At 38.8% G+C, this 22,230-nt stretch overlaps 1 protein-coding gene across 7 annotated transcripts in view; it reads right to left on the minus strand.

Moving 5' to 3' along the window:
* unc79 (unc-79 homolog, NALCN channel complex subunit) overlaps window positions 1-22,230 on the minus strand; it is a 96,049-nt gene that overhangs the window by 65,158 nt on the left and 8,661 nt on the right. For 6 of the 7 annotated variants that reach the window (XM_088353986.1, XM_088353985.1, XM_088353988.1 and 3 more), the window contains exons 3-11: window positions 20,810-21,123; window positions 18,114-18,284; window positions 14,057-14,152; window positions 13,905-13,960; window positions 10,759-10,888; window positions 10,601-10,665; window positions 5,512-5,600; window positions 3,473-3,513; window positions 3,207-3,235 (exon numbers count right to left, since the gene is read on the minus strand). In XM_088353986.1, coding sequence (XP_088210112.1) covers window positions 3,207-3,235; window positions 3,473-3,513; window positions 5,512-5,600; window positions 10,601-10,665; window positions 10,759-10,888; window positions 13,905-13,960; window positions 14,057-14,152; window positions 18,114-18,284; window positions 20,810-21,123 — 991 coding nt within the window. The remainder of the gene's footprint in view (window positions 1-3,206; window positions 3,236-3,472; window positions 3,514-5,511; window positions 5,601-10,600; window positions 10,666-10,758; window positions 10,889-13,904; window positions 13,961-14,056; window positions 14,153-18,113; window positions 18,285-20,809; window positions 21,124-22,230) is intronic. The other variant, XM_088353989.1, reaches the window with a different exon arrangement.

The following is a 22,230-nucleotide window of genomic DNA, read 5'->3' on the forward strand; positions in this document are numbered from 1 at the left end:
TTGTATTGCAGCCATGTAAGACGCTAACCTGCTTATTGGGGGTATTAGGGGTTCAGTGTCTTACCCAAGGACACTTCGACATGTAACACGGACAAGCCGGGATTCGAACTGGGATCCCTTGATCCGAAGACGAGCGCTCTACCTCCTGAGCTACTGCCGCCCAACTGCCGGAGAGGATACTGTGCCTTGAATTGAACCCTGGACCTCCCCACTGTGGGGTTGCACACTATCAACCTAGCTGCCCCTTTGCAAAAATAATAAGAAAACAAAAGAACAACAGAGGATCATAAACTCTCCTTAACAGTAGATGGCGATAATTCCTTGCAAATGCCAGTTCACACCCGCATTTTACACCAAAGAAAAAGACTGATAAAGTTCATTTACACATGTTGAGCCTGGCCAAACTTGAAATCGGCAGAGAATATATTAGATGTGGAGTTTATTATCTTTAAGACAAAGCCACCAAAGTGAAGCATTTTGGATTTAATTCAAAATGCAGCTAATTAAGTATTAAAGGAAACATTATTACTTGGAGTTATTTTGGCTTTATTGGTCGTCTTTTATAAGAATGTATTCTACTATCTCTGCTTTATACTGCAAAATCCTCTCGATTAATAAATTTGACACAGATTTTTTTTTTCTTGATTTGGGTCGTGGCTTATAATCAGGTTGGGATGGTGGGTCCTCAAGTCAGACCAGTTGAGGACCACTGGTCTAGTGAGCTTATTAAATCAACTGATTAGCTAAAAAAATATATATCCTAATATTTCCAGCTAAAAAAGCAATGCTTTCTTATACTGTATCTCTGTCAGCAATCTTTCATTTTTAACAGGCACATTTAACAAATGTACTTATTATAAAAATCTCTGTTACATGTACATTAAAAGAATGAAGGTGGTTTTATTCAGGCACAACTCAGTAGCTTTGTGCACAGACATTTTCCCAAAGAAAAAAGAATAGCCAGTTTCTATGATTCACTAAACTACAATAAAATTAGATGCAAGGAAAAACAAATACACAACATTCCTGTTGTAAAACACAATAATAAATCAAGATTATTTCCGGGGCCAAAGAAAACCTACTAGTGGTCCGGGTGCGGCCGGCGGGCTTTGACTTTGACATGTGAGCTATGTGACAAAAAATAAAGTAATGTATATGGTATATATTTGTTTCTTATTTTGAAATACACCTTATAGTTTCTTGAATCAATTAAGGAAAGTCATCCTTAAATTAGCAAAATTATCTTATCTAGCAAATGGAAGATAGCCTACCAAGCTTGATAATACACTTTTGCTTATTTTAAGTGAAAAAATAAATAAATAATCGTATTTTACAAAAAACAACTTAAAATATATATTGAGAAAAACACTTAAAATAAACTAAATTTCCTGGCAGTAAGGTCATTATTGTTATGTTAATTTTTATTGTTTATGTATTTATTGCAGAAGTTGTGTTATTCTTGTGACATTCGTGCATCTTGGTGCAGTTCAAAACGGTTTGCTTCCGCCGTTGTGGGCGTGATCACTGCTGAGCTGATTCAGTCAATCAAAGCAGCTCTTCTCATTCCTATTTAAACAAGCTGGGAAAAGAAAAAAAAACAGTCCTTGACATTGCAGATGTTAAACTTGAAATCCAAGAAGGAGGTCAAAGGGTATAAAGTACATTAATAGGGAACTGCAAGATGATTGCTACTTGAGCATGATGTTAGAAGTTGGTCTTGGCGATGCCATCAAAATAAATCTTGTTCGGCCAGCAAATTATGGTGCCCATTTTAGATTATTGTCCTATTTTACTGAAAATAATACTTTAGTGGTATAAAGAGAAAATATATATACAAAGGTATGTATCGTTTTTCTTATTTTTTTCGATAATGCACTCTGAATTCTGCTTCTCTGTATGTTCTCTCGCTGTCCCGCTCTCTCGCCCTCTCGCTCTTTGTTGCTCGACATTGACTTATTTGGTCACTCACTTCCGGGTGCTAATTACCTCCTCACAGATGTCTCTCCCCTTCATTAGTAATTAGTCGTCTTTGGTCCCTTGCTAGTTTGTTGTCTTCCATGTCACATCCAAAGCACACTTGTCTAAGCCTCCAGTTATTCCTGTTAAAAGACCCCTTTCCTCTCGCTTGGAACACGATTGTTGCCTCTCTACCCGACTTACAATGTACTGCCGTTTGCTGTACTAATCTGTACTAATCGGTATGTCAGCACTTTGGTTCCACATCACCCCTAGTGGGTTTACGACATTACTAAAAGTAATTCCTGAACAAATAAATAATAATAAGGACACATACTACATGAGAAAAGCAAAATCTTCTGCCAGTGGGACGAGACGATTTTACTGGTCAAAAATGATTAATTTACTTATTTTACTGTATTTTCTAATGGATATTTTGCTACAAAATCTCAACACAAGACAGACCTACACCCTGATATTATGTGTCAATGTCATTTAGTACTGTGATTATTCAGAAGATTTAATAAATGCTTGAGCCAGATTTATCACTGAGCTCAAAATCTATCTGCCTTTACTTCAAATTAACTCACCGATAACTAATTAAGAACGCTCCTACATTCACCAAACATTCATTCCTCTTCGCTCTTCCTAACCTGACACCGAACATAAAGCCCACAGCACAACAAGGGGTGAGTTGCAGTGCCATGCAACCCTTCATCAGTAGAAAGGCCTGACAGCATACACTGGTTTGCCCCATCTGCATCATATACGTCGCTATCAGTCATTCTTAACTAACCTTGCAATCAATTCCCTACCACACACTTTTGCATCCATTAGATTAACCAACCTCACAACCAGAGCACATTTTACCCCATCCATCACCATATTAGGCCCTTCCTTTAATTCTATTTCCCACAACTTCTGCACTACATACTCTTTTAAGTCAAAAAGCCTTCATCCATCCTTTCTACAGTATATGTACAAACCATCTCAGAACATTTTCATTAACCCTCTTGCAGCTGAAAGGTTCATTCTGCTTCCAGCTGCCAAATTGGCAACAGAGATGGCACAGAGCAGTTGGTTAAATTCCAAAGGGGCCAATAAAAAATCTCAGATTGCGCCATTTTTTGTACGCAGGCAGCTGTGTTGTTTATCTGTATTAACCCCATAGAGGTATAGAGTATTTGAGGAAGGAGACTCTTCAACTCAAAGGTCAAAATTTTCCCAATTATTATTCAACATTTTCTTACCTTCTTTTGACAAATAGCAGATATTTCAGCTGCAAAAGAAATTCAGAAAATCATTTAAATAATCAACAAGTAAAAGGTATGATGTGCATTTTTTAAAGCAGGAGTAAAAAGTGAGCAGTCTCAATGCATTAAAACTTAATAAAAACTGTGTTAAAGAATTCTAAATCATAAAAAGCCAAAATAAGGTTGTCACAATAGAGGATTAACAAAATATTACATGATATAAAAATCATTACACATTTAACACCAAAATTTGGACCACCTACCTTGAGGCAGAAGAACATCAACAAGCCATTCTGCATGGTCTCTGAAAAGTGGATACAAATTCCAACATGTAAATTACATACATCTTACAGGATAAAGTAAGAAATAATGAAAAACAGGCTAGCTAGATGTACAATAATATCAAAAATTTCATAGAAACCCAGAAATAAGAGAGGAATATTTTTTCGGAATTTTTTGAAAATGTTTAACATAAAAACATTACATTTTCTGCTCTTTTGTCTGTTTTCGAGTTTGTTTGAAGTGGGATTTTATTTTCATTTCTGTATTGAAAATTCTTGAATTTTCCATTTCATCGTCACCATTATTGGCATCCTGTTCATGCTTCACAGCTATACATTATGCTTCATACCACGCTTCATATGTTGGTTGGTTGCCCATGCTTCACCAGTATTAATCAAAAGGAGCAAGATTAAAAATAATAAAAATAATAATAACAATAACAAGAAGAATCAATATACAATCTGCCCTATGTCGAATTTGTCTTGTTTTTACTTGAAAAAAAAGAAAAATTACATGACGTATCAGTTGTTTTTTTTCCATTAAAGGAAGATTTTTATTTACACTACCGTTCGAAAGTTTGGGGTATTTTTTAAATATAATAATGGTGTCAGAACCAGGTCAAATGGTAGACTCAAACGCGTAACGTTTCACTCAAAAGTTTATTGGGATATTGAGGAAACAAACGCCAGCAGTCCGGTGCTCGCTGGACGGGGGAAGCAAGCAGCTCACGGGATCGGGGTGTGATCGGATTGCGGAAGTGGGTATCCCGGGGCTGGGAGATCGGAGCATGGTCAAATGGACAGAACAGGTCGATAGCCGGAGACAAACGGGGAATCAGGAACAGACGAGTTGCTATGGATGAAGACGAGACCGACGGGAGCCAGAGTCAAAGTGATTGCCTTGCGTATGCAGAGGTTTGATGACAGACTGACAAGGAGTGACTGGAGTATGGGGTATAAATAGGAGGGGAATCAATCAGGCACCTAGCAGTAGATGAGCGGGCACGGGTGAGTGCAATGAGGAATCATGGAAATGGTTAAAAAAATACAAATATTTCTAACCTTCTCCATGCCTCAACTATACTTTCTATGAATTTTGCAACAAATTTATTTAATACAAAAACAAGGGTGACTTTTCAAGAAATACACATTATTGTTTGCGTAACCCTAAACTTTTGAACGGTAGTGTAATAATATTGAAATATGTCACTGCATACATAGTTCTTGTAAGACTATTCAGCTATTACCTTTTTACTATTTCAGTCATTTATATCTCCTTCGTTCGGTTGCAATGAATCAATCTCATTATTATTCATATACAAGAGTGTACTTTGTCATGTAATGACCAAACTCCTGGATGGATCAAATAATTCAGTTGTTATTCAGTCTTTACAGAGTTTCACATTGTGTTGAAAGTCCTTGAGTTTAATCAGAACAAGTTAGACACAGTCAAACAAAAGACTGGTGTGAAGCTGGGATTTGGGGGATTTCCCACTTACTTAAGTTGTCAACCATTTTGAAACTTTACTTGTTAAACCTTGTTAAACAGTCTTTTTCTGTACTTACAAGCCAGAAAAAGTGTGTTTTATTGTAATAAAACCTCAACAGAACTGCTCCTCTCGTCTCGCGACCTGAAGGTTAAAGCGAAGATGCGGAGGAAGGCCAAGTTTGTCCTCTTTCAGTATTTATTTATTCATTTATTTACATATTTGATTGTTTGTTCAATGTTGACACAGTCAGGATTTATTTGTACTGTTCCAGGCATAGGTGCAGCATGGATGATAAAAAGAACTGGTCAACATTTTAATCTGTAATTCACCTTTAAGGATGTGCACAGACATTGTCCCGTGTGAGTGGACATAAAACATTGGGAGAAACGTTCTCATTTGGATGACATGAGGCCTCCAGGAAAAACGCCACTTAGATGGGTTTTATGTTGTTTTTAATGCTAAATTTGTTTAGAATAGTATTGTTTCTTTGAATGACAGATACATCTCCCCAAAAATATATACCCGACATACCCAGCTATTCGCTGACTGCACTCCTCGCATATGTAAAGAGGCGGCGGTTTGTCTCCAAGGGCAACAGAGAGCGTGGGGTCTATACACATCTGCAAAAGAAAAAATAAATAAATGCAGGAATACTAACAGTCGTACAATGTTAACAACCACTATGATATATTTAAATTGGCGTCCGTCAACAGTAACAACCTGGCCCAGAATATACAAAAAAATGAAGGGGATTATCTTGGACTTCAGGAAGAACAGGAGTGACCCGCACCCTTAACCCTTCCCTTTACATCAAGTGTGTAGAAAGGACCACACATTCAGGTTCCTTGGGATCCTAATCTCTGATGATCGTTCCTGGACAGCAAACACCACATAAAAAAGGCCGAAAAACTTTCAGACTTCCTAAGAGTCCTCAGGAAGAACAACCTAGTTAAGAAGTTGCTGCTGGCCTTTTACCACTCATCTAAGCTCTTGCGTTTTAACATGATACAGGAGCTGCACTAAGACGGACAGAGGGAGGCTGCAGAGGACAGTGAAAGCAGCACAGTGCATCATTTCCTCCCCTCTCCCTTCCCTGATGGACATTTGCTCCACTTGTTTCTTCAGCAGAGCCCAAGACATCAACAAGGACATGTTACATCCAGGATACAGCTCTTTGGGAAGGCGCTACAGGTACATCAAAGCGAAAACAACAGAATGAGGAACAGCTTCTCCCCACGATTTATTACCTGTGTTAACTTCCATCTACAGTACAGCCTCTAGGAGCACAATGTACTCTACAAATACCATTGTGAATATGCACATATTTATTATATGTCATCAATATATAGATTTTTACCGTGGGTTTTTTTCCTATCCTTTTGTATGTTTTACATTTTAAATTTGGTTTGCTTGCACTGAAAGCAGAAACCCTCCAATTCCGTTATACTTGAGCAGAGAAATTTGGTTAGTCAATAATTCATTTTGAACAAATAATAAATTCAACAATTAAATTGAAGAGCGAAGTTTACTCTTTTCAAACTAGTCTCGCCTTTTGGGAGAGCCACATACGTTTTTAGATAATCATTTCAGGAAAAGGTATGAAAAACCTTTTCAGTTAATCTAAAGGATTGGCTACATAGCAATTTCAAAGAATTATTTCATTGGAATCTGGCTGGCTGGCCACTTCAGAACTCTTTGTTCCGTTGCTTGTTAAGCTAAGACTCTTGTAAGCCAGACCTCTTGTCATGTCCTGCACGGTTGTCATGGCGCCCAGCTGGCCTCGCCCCTTGACACCGGCTGAGACGCATTGGACTGATTGCTCTTGGAGTACTTAAACGCTCCTTTTGGAACTGCCCGTTGCCAGATCGTTGCTTAACCTTGTTGAAAACCTGTTCATGCCTGTTTGACCTGAGTAATGCCTAGATTGTAATTTTGCCTGCCTTTGAACCTACTTTGTTTTGTTTTTGGTCCGTTTGTATGTTGGACAACTTTTCTTTCTCAATTAAAGTGACAGATCGTCGACGCAATTGAGTTCCAACTTCCTGCTTCCCGGTCCATTTCGTGACACCTCTTGCACTGAACTGAAATTCAGGTGCTGGGGTGTCCTGGCTCCTGGCTCCGGCCTCCTGGGAGATTGGGTGGGGGTAATTCCCACAGCTGTGGCCGGGCTCCTGGGGGGAGGTTGTCAAGGCAACCTTTACGTTACACATGCGAGATAACTCCAAACCTTATGCTCAATCGCTATCAGATAACTCACTGTAATGAATTGAATTTAATTATAGTATTCGATGCACATGTTCTGACATTGTTGCATCATTTTTATGACATTACAAAACAGAAATCGGACCCAACTTTGAATGTCCTACACTTGGATAATGACAAAAAAGGCTTTTTATTATTTCATACAGTTTTATTTTATCCTCTCTGATGAAATACTGCCACACCCCTAACAGTCTTTACACGGCTGATTTCGAACAGTTTCCTGCATATGGTGCACTCTGCTCCCTTGCAACCTGTGCTTGGAATATAGTGCACTGTGAATTAATGCCTGGCACCTCTATCCCCCAAGGATACATGGGGTCACCAATTCCCATTAAGCACCCCCGCATCCAACCCCCCAACAGCTTCAAGTAATTGAAATCCTTCTCCTTGTCCTTGCTTCTGCTCACACTCTATTTGTAGATTTTGAGCATGGCTTCGTGGAGGCAGATCGAGCAAATAATAAAAAGCAACAAACAGCAGAAGCTGTTCATGTGCCTGCTTTGTGTGTCTTAGTGTGTGTTAGTGTGTGTGCGCGTAGCGATGCTGATATCATTAGAGCTGCCTGGATGTGCACTGATTTATTTACCGTGGGGCTCACAAAAGCAAACAATCTGATGTGTGTGTGTATGTGTACAATCTGCAGGATGCCACATGCAGTCCCTGTGAAGTTCATGTGTGAATCTCACAAGGCACCTCTGGTAGGCTAACAGCCCGTCAACTAAATCTGCATTTTTCAACCAGTGTGCTGCGGAACACTAGTATGCTGCGACAGCTTGTCTAGTGTGCCGCAGGAAATTGCCAGATTGTATCTTTGCGAAAAAGAATGACATTGTTCGGTATACAGACTATGTGTCAAACTTGTGGCCCGAGGGCCAAATGTGGCCCATCACATTGTTTGTTTTATGCATCGTGTTGCATTGCAGTTTTAAATATGTCCACTGGATGTCAGGCGCCATTCGGAAAACACTCACTGTAGCTGTATTTGCTGACTACTATCGCCCATCAATCAATTATCAGAAATGCTTGTTCTAAAAATGGTCGCAGGGGGGCCGGAGCCAATCCCAGCTATCCTCGGGCAGGGGGCAGGGTACACCCTGAACTGGTTGTCAGCCAGTCGCAGGGCACACAGATATAGACAAATCACTCGCTTATTCACACCTAGCGACGATTTGAATCGGCCAATTAACCTAACATGCATGTTTTTGGAATGTGGGAGGAAACCCACGCAGGCACGGGGAGAACATGCAAACTCCACACGGGGATATTGCAGTAGCTGGACTTGAACCCTGAACCTCTGCACCGTGGGGCAGCGCACTAACCACCCATCCGCCGTGTCGACCATGATGTTATTTTAAGTGAAATATACTGGGCTTCCTTAATGTCTTCAGGTTGATCAATAGTAGTCAGCGGCACAGCAGCTGAGTGGTTAGCGCATCCGCATCACAGTTCTGAGGTCATAGGTTCAAATCCAGCTACCAGCTTTCCTGTGCGGAGTTTGCATCTACTCCCCGTGCTTGCGTGGGTGTCCTCCGGGCATCTACTGAGGATTAGCGGTCCGGATAATAGATTGATGGAAGTCATGGTCACTCTGTTTAAGGCTATACATCTTTTTTTTTTAAACAGCAGCTGGGTTTGTTTTGCTGAAGTTTACATAAACTTTAGCTATGTTCTATAATTTAAATCTAACACCAACGTTCCCATATCCAGGTAAATATTTTTATTAAAAAATAAAAAGCTGAAGGACTTTTAACCCCTTGTTTTATAACATTATCTTCTCTGTTCCTTTATCTTCTTGCTCATACCCTCACTATGTGTAAAACTGGAGTGTCATGCCCAATTTCGTTGTCACAATATGTTAGCCCATTTGTAACAATGACAATAAAGGTATATTCTATCTATCTATCTATCTAAAAAAAGTTTTAAAAAGTGTATGCTTTTTTGTCACTTTACAGTTTGAATGAGTTTCTCTTTTCTTTTTGTTTTAATAGATAATAGCTAGAAAAAAAATCGAGAATCGTTTATTTCATCAAATCTTACATCAGTAAATCATAATTCAATTGTAAGCCTTCAAAACTACTCCCAGCCCTTTAACTAAGGCACACTATTTATGCCATGCATTTACTAGTCCGACCACTGAAAGAATGTTTTCCTATCATGTGGCCTCCGAGCTAAAATGAGGTTGTCCTCTCGTAATAAAGAAAGCTGAATAGAAATATATGTAACTATTATTGCTTCGGGAGTGGCGAATGGCTTTGGCTGCAAGTACAGCCTGGTGGCGTCCTTCCTTCCCCGGTTCAACATATGTTTCCACCTGGTCTCGAACCGGGGACCCTTCGCATGTGGGCGAACATGCTAACCACTGCATTACGGAAAAATATGAGTGTACGTAACATACGCACTCTTATTTGTTATTTGTGGAAAAAGGTTTCTGATTCAGTTTCAATGCATAATACTGTCTTTAATTGCATAACAATCAGTGTTGAAAGTAACGCCATTATAAATAACGTAACGTTGTTTTTTTTTTTCATTCACGGGGTAATGTAACGAATAATTTTTTTCCTCCCTTTCAAAGCCGTGACCGGTACCGACGGTCAAAAGTAGTGCGTTACTTTGAATGAATTGAGACGAGGCGTGTTGGCCTGGACAAGTGTTTACTATTGTGTCACTCGCAAGTAAACCATAAGATACAACTGTAAACATAAGGGGGGGCACCGCCCATGGTTTTATTGTTTTACTGTTGACTTTTGTTGTAAACAAAATATTTGAAGTGCAGTTGCCTATTTCTACTTGACTAGCATTTCAGGTTGTAAAAGTTAGATTTATTTATTTTACACTACAGTTTTAAATGCACTTTATATTGTTCATCTGTTTAGTTTTGTTGTATTAAAATATTTGACGTACAGACGCATATGTCTACCTGAGCAGTTGTTTGACTAGATATTGTGATTTAGTCTATAAAGTGAAAGAGACTTCATATTATTTTACACTTGGCTTTTGTTATGAACAAAGCGTATATTTAATTTATTAAACTCACTTTATATTGTTTACTGCTGATTGTTGTTTAATTGTATTGTTTACTGTTTATTTATGTTGCACTTCATGTGTAGGATAAATCTGTTAATTTTTAGAGGAAATAAATGTTACAAGGTTATATAACACAACTAGCTGTTTGTTCTCCTCTATTCAACTGCCTCGAATACTGCTCAGAAAATTTCAAATTCTTTGACATAAAACAACTTCTTTTTAAAGTAAAAGAAATATTTTCTTTATATAAAAAAAAAGTGTCTCGTCTCAAACACTGTAGTAAGCACGACGCAACACTCGATACACATACGAGGAACGTCTCGACTTGGGTCACCTTGACAGCGGGTTTATTGATGGCGTTATGGCACTCGATATGTTGACAGTGAATGGGGTTCCAGGCTGTTAGGGATAAATAGTAGACAGGATAATGAAGGGCTTTGGTTAGTTCGAGGACAAACAGCCAAGAAATGCGATTTGAGATCTGTCTCTAACCGGTGTACTGAAGCCCTCTGTATTCACTGATGGCTCCCGGTGGTTTCAGGTTGGGCCAATAATGAAATAACATCTGCACCGCTGGAGGTTTGACTTGGGAAGGGCCGTACGAGATGACATAGAGAAGGTCCTGTAATTCAGAGACAAAACTTATTAACTAAATTAAAAGGATGTATGAATAAGAAACAAGTGAATCAATCAAGAAGATGGAAATTTAGCTGCTTGGAGTGGTTGGTGGTCAGAATCTGCAGTACCAAATTGGGCCCCCAGAGGGCAGTAGTGACGCCGCAACAGCAAACCCCACGAAAGCAAACCCCACGAAAGCAAACCTCACGGAAGCATTTCTTTATTGATTTGGTTGGTATTTATTGGGGGTGCCTTGGCACGAAGCCTAGCTAAAGAAACTTGCGGAGGCCAAAAGTATAAATGTGTACATTTTCACGAAAATCGTTTGAGTAGTTTCGGAGCCTATAAGTCACATACAAAAACACACACACAAATCGGGATTTATAAAGTGGTTTGGGTTAGATCGATAGATTAAGACACGTGACTAAGATTCTGATTCAAAATACTTTCCCAGTGTTGTCAGGTTGAGACCCTTCAATGATTTACACTTAGCTTTTTTCAAGTAAGGCTCTCTTTAAAATCATAATAGAAATTGAAAAGTATTATGACAAAACATATCTTAAGGAGACATTGTGTATTATTCAGCACCTTCTAAGGGTAAATCAAAATTGATTCATTAAAGTAAAAATATTTATTTGTATAACAAGCAGAAATGCATGAACTATAATATAAACGTGCATTTCTTTTGATACTCGTATTTTTTTACTCATTTTTTAAATTTATTTTACATAACCTAGAGGGAACTGACATGATTTCCCGTCATCTTGCTACTACAGGTACTCCAAAAATACAAAAACCTTGTGAAATAAAATGAGAAGAAAAATGGGGTGGTTTGGTCTTTTTGAGTCTCAGTAGTTTGTATTCTTCCTTGTGCGTTGTAACACTCGTTTTTGGTTGCACTACACACCATGACAACATCTAGTGGGCATATAATGCAAGCTGTCCCTTTAAATATTACTGTAATCAATTCTGATTCATTTATCTAGTAAAATACAAACATTTAAATAGTCTCAAAGTATTTCACTAGCAAAGTAAAATAATAATCTTTAAGATAGGCACAATTATCTCATACGGCAGTTTTTTTTCTCCATTTTAAGGAATATTTTAGTAGTTGAAGTAGTATTAGAAAGAATAATCAATTACTATCTTACAGTATTTTAATAAATAATTTTTCCTGTATTTATAATGATAAAGAGCACGATTTAGTTAAATTTTATTCAATCTGTTATTTTTCCCTAACTGGAAAAAAGTTAGAAATAGTATATTAAAATGAGTAACATCCTTTTAGATTTTGCTAGATAAACAGTTTAAAATTGTAGTAAACTATGTTGATTATTCTCTTTTATCAGAGAAATAAGTTTTAAAGTGAAAATCAATTAAAGAAAAACCTTTGATGTAATAACTGTCATGATTTGTCAATTGCCCTCACCTGCGCTGACTCAGCCCCAGCTGCCACTCGTTCCCTAATTAGCCCTCCTCATATTTAAGCACGTCATTCTCGCTCACTCCTGGTCTGTCCGTCTGCGAACCTCTGCGCATGCAAGGCAAGCACTTTTGACTCTAGCCCCCGTTTTGATCCTGACCTGTTTTCTGTATCGATCCCCGATCCAAGCTCCATTATCCTGTCCCGGTTACCCGTATACTGATTCTGTTTCCTGTATCGATCCAAGCTCTGTTCTCCTGTCCCGGCTACCTGTATTCTAATTCTGTTTCCTGTGTCAATCCCTGATCCAAGCTCTGATCTCTTGTCCCGGCTACCCGTATCCTGCCTGGTTCCGTTTCCTGTATGAATCCCTGATCCAAGCTCCGTTCTCCTGTCCCGGCTACCTGTATCCTGCCTGATTCCGTTTCCTGTATCGATCTCAGGCTTCCCACTCGTCCAGCCTTCCCGACTTGTTCCGATCTCGGATCACGCTCCGTCTCCCGTCCCGGCTGCCTGACTTGCTTTCGATCTCTGACCACGCTTCTTTCGCGAGGGCTTACCGCTCCTCCTGCCCAGCGAGCACCAGATCGCTGTCTTTTTCCTCTCGCTCTGACTTCCCCGATCCCTAAAAGCATTGTGTGCAGCATTACGCATTTGGGTCGTCTGCTCGTACCGATCATGACAATAACTTTCAGATGCCCAAGCTTTTTTTTGAATGTTTTCGGATTTTTTTTTTATAATAATTGATATATTATATAATATTCAAATACTGCTGTGTATCTGTTTTTCAAACACACAGTGAGTCCAGCTAAGAATACCAGCGCGTGCTTCTCTGGGGGTTTGCGGAAGAAGGCATACTTCCGAATGGGAATCATCTCCACCGAAATAACTTTTATTTTAAAGAGAAAGATACAATTGTACGAATGCTTATAGTGTATTATGAAAAGGCATAAAATTACAGGATATGTGTCCTTTAAGGCTATGATTCATAGCACCACAAGACCGCTGTCTTTTTAGCCACTTTACTAACTGTAATGCTAGCACGAGCTAAAGGATATTTAGTTTGGTGATGTATAGTAAACAGAAAGAATAGCTTTACTTTAAATAATTATTCAAAATCAACAATTAGAGTCTTCTTGTTGTGTGATTAATAATTTTATGTTGTTTCGAACGCTTATAATATATTTTATCATTTTTCTAGCTAAGTTTGGTGCGTTTAAACTCATACATATTCCATTCAAATTTATTGCAAAAAATCACAGAGAGGGCGTTTACTTGCTACATTCAACATATTTCCTGGTCCTCCATAATATCGTGATGAAAATTAAATCACTGATTTAACTTTACTTTGCCATTTTTTTTACATATTGCTAATTATCAGCACAAGTTTTGACACCACCTGGTGATACGTCTGGCTATTTGGAAGTACTAGTGGTCAAGAGATGGCTGGTTCGATTCCCACTTCAAACTGTACTTTGCTAATACGTCCGTGGGCATGAAACAACCAAAATACACTTGCCATTCAGCTTAGACATTGGCTTCCGTATTACATCAACATTAATTCAATTGCAATTACGGTAATAATGAAATAAACTACCTTCCACACTTCCTGTTTGTGCTTCATCAGGCACTCCAGCAACTGACAGTGGTAAACTGAGGAAAGAGAAAAAGGGAACAATAGTTTTCCATACAACTTATGAACGATACGTTTGTCCATTGTTTTGTCCACCGGCGGCAAACGTAAATTACCTGGATTTGTAGTATACTGCATTGCAATCATCAGCATGGAGGAAGCAGACAGATTAACATAAGCTGGGACTCCCCCCTCTCTCCGGGTGGACCCAACTGCATTTGAAAGACACAAGACTACTAACAAGGTGAATGATTATATTTTGTAGTGTTGGCTTTTTTTGTTGGTGTCATTTTGTAACAGTTTGTAGAATTGTAGAACCAAGTCCAAAGTCAGTAAATATTTACTGTGTCCTGGGAAACTTTAGGAATTCCAAGTGTAGAAAGGTAAACCTTTTCATTGATGACAAATTTCTGACTATGTTTTCTGTATGCCTCTTAGTTCACCTGCTTTCTGAAGCACAGTCAAGATTGATCATTAGCAGTGCCCTGAGTAACCTTGATCTCGACATCCCTCAACAACAGCTCACAAAATGGTCATCCCAAAATATGGATAAAAACAGGTATATTTTCTTTACATTATCCAAGCACAAAATGAGTGTAGACGGATCAGAGGTAAGATCTTAAGGCCAAGCCAAAGTCTGAGCCCGACCGTATTTCGGCTCGTGTCGGGTCTAAAATGTAAACCATTACGTTTGGGTCGAGCCAGGCTTTTCTCTCGCTCACTTTTAAAAATATAAATCTTTGTTTTTAAAATGTGTACTTAAGTGATGAGTGGATACTGTACTTAATTCTTGCGATGCCAATTCAAAAAACTCATTCCTGTCTCTGTCTATTATCCACCCATCATCGTTGTTCTTTGTTTCTCTGCCTCTCTCCCTCTCTGTTAAAGTGCCACGCTAGATTCCCAAGATTGTACTGCTCCTGGGGTGAAAGGCTCAATTTTCAACCAGTAGAATCAGGGACGACCTTAAAATTTTCCCGTCAACTGCTGAAAAAAATCCGTCAATGATGGAAAATTGGCGGGTAATGTAATCTCTGCAGACACAGAAATGTAAAAGGTGTAATTGTTTATTCAGTCTTGTTTGACTTAGATTTAGGTAAAAAAGACAGGCTTTAATCCGTTATTATAAATCACATCTCCTCCTCCCGAATCCTCACGAATTAAATATGAAATTTCGGGTTTGCCTTGAGCTTGGTCAGATAGGGGGCCCTAACATCATAATCTTGTTCGGAAATCCTTGGGATTGACTTCCACTTTAACTGTGAATTATGTGGTTCCAATGATATTTTTGCCATCTGATGTAACTCAATAGTTCACAAAATTATTACATGGCCATTTCATACAATTTAGTAGAGTAGATATTTGAAGTAACATTCCAACAAAATAATTTTAAATACACTATAATAAATGTCAGTACTAGTCTGGCAGTGACTCATATGCAGTGGTACGATTGTTGGTATTACCCGAGGCCAAACGTACTGTGGTCTGTCAATTAATTCATTACTGATGTTACCATTTATTACATCAGGCCGCTTGGAAAGATATACGAGCTAATTATATTTCTGGTTAGGATGTCATCATTCTAATTGCCTTATTTTCCACATAGTACAGGTTAGAATTGTGTCCTTTAAATCACTAATACTGTTTCCTGAGTTGGGTAACTTTCAGTTTTGAGTAAGCACAATACTGACACCAAATAGGAATACTTGATACTTATGATACATGAAAAATTATGCTACTCCTCTGATTCATTTATCATTGTTCACTATAAGCCAAAAATTTAGATGTTCTTTAATTTTCACACCCATTAGGGTGGATCTGCTTTTTTGTAACCAAGGAGATTTAATAAAAACAAAGGGTTCACGGGAGGGTTTTTAGAATGGATTTGGAATTTGGCATTGTTAGGGTTTCTTGTACAATCCACCCATGTTCTCCTTGCAAGTTCAACATTCATTGATATCTTATCTCCATATTTCGAGTGTCTACTATAAACTAATGATTAAAATTACTACATATCCACAAATAACAGTTTTCAGTTAGATGGAATTAGTGAGGAATGTAAAAAGCACAATGCCTGCCCTACTGTACATGAAGTACATAATTAATATTCATGATCAGCAAATAAATGGATCTGGCTTACAAATGTCATTAAAGCTAAAAAAAGAAGCCAATGGATCAGAGCTGGCCTTGGTACAGTGGTGAATTATGCTAATGCAATTTTAGGGATATATTTTTCTTACTTTTTTTCTGTTGGTGGCGATTGCAATAAATAAGATGGATTGTGGGAAGAAAACAGACTATACTGACATAATCGTCCATGAGCAAGCTATTTTGTTGACCCCTTTTTAGGGATAGAATAAATAGCATTTGTGCAGCACGCTATTCCTCTTATGCAGGGCTTGTCGAACTTTGAGTTAAGGGCTGAATGATTTAAAAAATTGGGCAAGAGGAAAATGATTTATTTAATTCGTTTTAGTCTCAAATTTGATACCTTGGGAGAACATGAGGAAAAGGTCATATAGACCAATTGTATTATTTGCATAATAAATAAATATGTATGTAGATTTCTACATGTTCTATTATTTCATATCTGTTTACACTGTAAAATGATTAATTTTATTGAATAAAAACATTTTAGGTCACTGTTCTTTAAGCACTAAATGTAATCATTTTCATTAAAAAAACTCAAATTTGCAATACTACTAGTTTAGAAGGTTTATCTATTTTGACCATTTTCATTTTGCAGGCCAGATTAAAAAGCCTGACGTGCGGTATGTTGCACCGGGGACGTAGTCTGCCCACTCCTGCTCTAATGTATGGTTCCGGATCATTATACATAGGAAAATGGAGGACAAATATTAACCAATATCGATAACTTTAAAAACAACTACGTTTTTAAACAAAATATATTATCCTGTGTTTTTTTTTTACTTTTTCTAAGGCACAATTTGTATTAAATGTTTTATTCAGAATTACTATCGAAATACATATAAAAGGCAGATGAATTTCTTATTTTAGGTGTAATTTGTCTAGAATCAATAAATTTTACATGTTTTTTCTAGTAAAATAAGGAAAATTGAACTTTAAATAAGATAATGTATCTTTTCTATCAGCTTATTCTTAGTATACTATTTTTAATGTAGTATTTTTTTTAAATGTGCTGCATTGAATTATTTTCCTTAATTTATGGGTGTCTTTTCATATTAACAAACACGATAAATTATACCAGTACCCAAAAATGGAATAACATATTTAATTTTATTTGGGGTAAGATTTTATTCTTACACATGGTTCATAAACCTTTCTCTTGGAAAAATTCAAGCACATTTTAAGAACATTTAAATCAAATTTTTAAATTTTTCCAGTATCATTAAGAGAAAAAGTTCCGGTATGAATCATGTATTTTGCAGATCCACAAATACTTCAACCATTTACATTTTCGATTTTTAATCGTGCGTGTGCATTTATAAAGACATATAATTTTTACATGTTTAGTAAACCGGGAATATTGTTCTTTTTGAGCCAGTTTTCTCCCCATATAGGTGTTGTGGAAACTAACAGTAATATGCATCAGTTTCAGTCGTAAGAAGTTCTTCCCATTGCAATTTACCACTGGGAACGCTACTTTCATTTTTTGGCCCTGAAAAAAAATGTTCATAATTGATACTAAATCGTTGCACAATACACATTTCATAGTGCCCTGCTCAGGCATAGCAAGCACCTGTCCCGTAGGGGGCGATGTAGCTTCATGGGACAATGCTATACAAACTAATGCCAGTTGCTGTTAATCATGAGGGAAGAAGAATTTAAATGGCAAAACCACACCACTAGGGAAGAGTGGCGGCCTCATGTTTAACTGGAATTCAAGAACTTTTCAATCCTTGGAAACACAATTTAAAAAGCATTTTCAAAGATTTTTAGCACCTGTAAGAACCTTCTTTGCATTGATTTATTTCTGTTTTATCTGTGCATTATTTTACACTGGCTGTTAGTGAGTGTGTTCACCATTAAACTTTTGTCCGTCTTTCAAGGAAGTATGAGTTAACTCCCAAGTGGCATTAACTTAGAGGTCCTCTTTTGGGGTGAAGAGTCATCATTTCGAACTCCTATGCTTGATGTTTGCCAATGCGCCATCGTATTTCTGGTGTGTTTACGTAACAAGGGCATACTTACGTATAGCCATGGGGAGAAAAGATGTGCTGAGGTACTCAATGATGTCTTTATGGAGAAAAGGGGGAAATGTGGCTAATGTGGAGATCATAGTATAGGGCAAAGTGCTGAGGATATCATCACTGAGAAAGGGCAGAAGGCAAGTTGTTGTGTAAAATATGGATTGGCCCAGATCTGAGGAAAAGAAGAGAAGCAAAAAAGGACAAAGAGAGATACACACACTCATTCAATAAGCTGCCATACAGTACTCACATACATAGCAAAAATAAATTCTTATCCTATTGGGAGAAACTTATGCTCATTTTATGTGCAGTATATATTTTTCTTATTTTTAGATATTTTATCAAATTTGTAAAATTTGTAAAAACCTCAAACAAGCTGAAAAAAACTGACAGAAAAGATTATATATATTTTTCTTATTTTAAGAAATGTATTTACCAAGATCAGAAAAAAATACTGAAAATGACCTAATTAAAGTTTGTATATATTGGTTATACATTTTCCTATTCCACTAGAAAAACAAGGAGAAATATCTGAGAATGAGAAAAACAATAGACTTAAAATAAGGGAAATCTAGTGCCAATGGGGTAAGAATAAATTTTTGCAATGTACTGTATGCAGCCACAATACTAACAACTTTAACTACATTTCAGCATTGAGAAGTACAGCAATGAAAAAAAAGACAATTGGTGTATGGGCTTTCTTAAAAAGCTCCTAAAATAAACCTTTGCAATCAGGAAAAAGCATTCTATTCAAGGTGATGGGATTTCATGCTTTCTGGATTACCGTATTTTCCACACTATAAGGCGCACTGGATTATAAGGCGCAGCCCCAATAAAGTTTTTGTTATTTATTTTCATATAAAATGTACTATATGGAATTAAAACTACTGTAAGGGTTTGCATTGCACAAAAATAAAAAACTGACATATTTTCGCGTTGATTCAATAGTCAAAAGATACTGTATCACTGTTGACAGTTCAACACATGAAAAGGCATTAGGTCTTATCTAATCATCATACAATTTTTTAAGTCACGGCACCAAATTGTTAATGTTGGGTTGGGCCGGGAGAAAATTGTCGGACATTAATCCCGTCCATTATACACACAACGGAGCACACAAGATCCTGAATTAAATGAAAGGCATTGTGGGAATTAATTGGGTCATCCTGAAATATATAAACGCATAGTCGCACATGTTCTAATCGTTTCTCACTAACAGTACTTAAAGCATGGTCACACAGCCTTTCACGGGCGTATCGCAGCTGAATCACGGCCAGAAGTTTCTGCCCGTGAAGCAGACGCGGTGGAAAATGTGCAAAAATGGCTAAACCCGCTGTTTACCCTTGGTATGCCCGCGAAACAGACGCCGGCGACTGTTCCGCGTCCTTATCGCGGGTAACCGCGGCTGCATCGCGTTTGACCGTGCTTACACGCGTTACACACGCTAATGCACGTGATAACACCGCGATACAGGCGCAGAACAAACGTGCTATGACCGTGCTCCACCCGCGATTACCCGCTAAAATTTCGCGTCCTACCCGCGTGTAACCACGTCTTGGCCGCGGCCGTAGCACGTCCTAGCACGTTCGTACCGCGTCTTTACCTCGTGTGTACCACGTGTGCCGCCCGCGGTTACCCGTGGTCTAAAGTTTTGAGCAGCGCAAAACTTTTTCGCGCGGCCAACCGCGTGTGAATTTCTTACCGCGTGTAAAGCACGGCTGTATCTCGTCTGTACCGCGATCTCAAAGCGTCCAACAGCGTCTGCTTCACGGGCAGAAATTTCTGGCCGTGATTCAGCCTCGATACGCCAGTGAAAGGCTGTGTGACCATGCCTTTAGTTAGAGCTGAGGAAAAGGGAAACAATATTCTCTGTATTTCGCACATGACTAAAAATATGGTGACAGAGATAAGACCTAATGCATTTTTATGTATTGTTTGTATCCCTTGCAGTCTAGTGGATAAAATCCGGAGCATTCCCCACTGTGATTCAGGTTTGATTTCTGTTGCGATAACTAATATGCAACTGTGAACAAGCATCCATGACCCTAACCGCCCAGTAGTTAGGATTTGGGGCTTTTACCAATATTGTCTGGTTCAAAACCCGTCGAACACATTATTAAGCAACATTTATTAACTGACCAATTATATCACAGATGTAGTAATGCAAGGTCAATTTTGTGCTCATATATGGTGCACCGGATTACAAGATGCACGTTCAAATTTCTGGCCAATTTGGGGTTTTTGGGTGCGCCTCATAGTCTGGAAAATACGGTACTTTAACAATCGTAAAATATTCATGAGGAAACAAGACTGAAAAAAGAACTGGCAATCATTCCCTGGTATTCTAACAAAGTCAAACTCCGCCTTACAGTATGCATACATTTTCCATTTAGCATAATGTACATCAACATTTCCTCTCATTGCACATAACAAACATGCAGTCGATTATGATGCCACAGAAGAGAAGGCCTATGGCCGGTGGGTCCGATGGCTTATGAACGATTAGCTTGACGGGATCCAGCGTGCTCCCCCATCACCCCCATGCATCCCTCAAGATCCTCAGCAGGACTTCTCTCCATCCCGTTAGCAAAAAGAGGGGCCAAAAAAGCGGAAGTGGCTTCATGCAGGCCGGGTGAGGAAGTTTGAGGGGGTCGGATGATGATGACAAACAGTGGTGCACCGGGGCCTTGAACTCACCATGCTGACCGTGCTGCAGCAGGGGCACCAGGTCAAGCAGGTTCACGAGGGTCACATAGAGGCCCTGATAGTCCAGAGAAGGGTACTCTGAGAGCTGAGCGTCCCGACTCTGCTGCCCCTGCCCCCCGCGGTCTGACGGGGCATCGCGCAGAACGCTGTAAAGGAGGGAGCGAGTAACTGTAGGGTTGATGGAACTGACTTGTGGTCTTAGAGATGGGGTGAGTGGGAATGGCACAGGAAAAAGACACATGGTCATGGGCACGGCCAATTTGGAAGCTTCCTGGTTCTCCTTCCTGCCTGTGCGGGACAGAATGCTGCTCCGGGGGGTGGGAGAGGGTAGGAAAGGGGGAGGGAAGGGGAACAAGGGAAAAAAGAGACAACAAAGACACAAAAAAACAGCACATTACATTGAAATGGCACTACAGAGACAGCGTAAATAGAAAAAAACAAACCCAGATAAACCCCACATAGGATGCAGTGTCTCACTATTTGACTGTGTCGCCCTGCTCGGTCTATTCAATTTGTTCTTGATTGGTCGACTTGGAACGACAAAAAAAGTATGAACACATACTGCCATGATCACTGCATCTCATGCGTATCTGGTGACAAGGAGCAAAAATATAAAAAATGGCATGTTTTCAGTGGCAACCCCATACTTCTCCAAATAAAGAGGGGGCAGAGCCAACGTCTGTTTCCCCCTGTGCTGGCTGCCTTCCTCCAATCAGCCACGGCTACCATGCAAAAAAAATATGCCAATGTGCTGAAGTGGAATTTGTGGGGAAGGAAAAAAATAAGAAATGTCCTTGTCTTTAGTAGGGCTGTCAAGAATGGCAGTGACACCAAATTAGCTAAGTGAAAATACAGAGGTGACACTTTTGAACATGCTTCAGCCAGTAATGAACTAGTAATACTTCTCCAAATCAAAAAGGGGCAGAGCCAAAAAGAAATCTCCTTGACTTTGTTAGACCTGTCAAGGATGGGAGTGACACCAAATTGGCTAAGGGAAAATACAGAGGTGACACTTTTGAAACATGCTTCAGCCAGTAATAAACTAGTAATACTTCTCCAAATCAAAAGGGGGCAGAGCCAACATCTGTTTCCCCCCTGCTGGTTGCCTTTATCCAATCTGAGACAGCTACCATGCAAAAAATATGCCAATGTACTGTAGTGGAATTTGCCGGGAAGAAAAAAAAATTCCTTGTCTTTAATAGGGTTGTCAAGGATGGGAGTGACACCAAATTGGCTAAGGGAAAATACAGAGGTGACACTTTTGAAACATGCTTCAGCCAGTAATAAACATGCGTGTGAGTTAAGATCAAGTGCTCCGATTTCACAGCACATGTTTATTGCACCAGAGAAATAATGTCCGTATGCATACAGTATGATACTGGACTAGTATCATTGGGAAAAATAATGAGATC

This window comes from Urocampus carinirostris, chromosome 15 (genome assembly GCF_059441175.1).
Source record: "Urocampus carinirostris isolate Australia breed hairy pipefish chromosome 15, RoL_Ucar_1.0, whole genome shotgun sequence".
NCBI lineage: Eukaryota > Metazoa > Chordata > Actinopteri > Syngnathiformes > Syngnathidae > Urocampus > Urocampus carinirostris.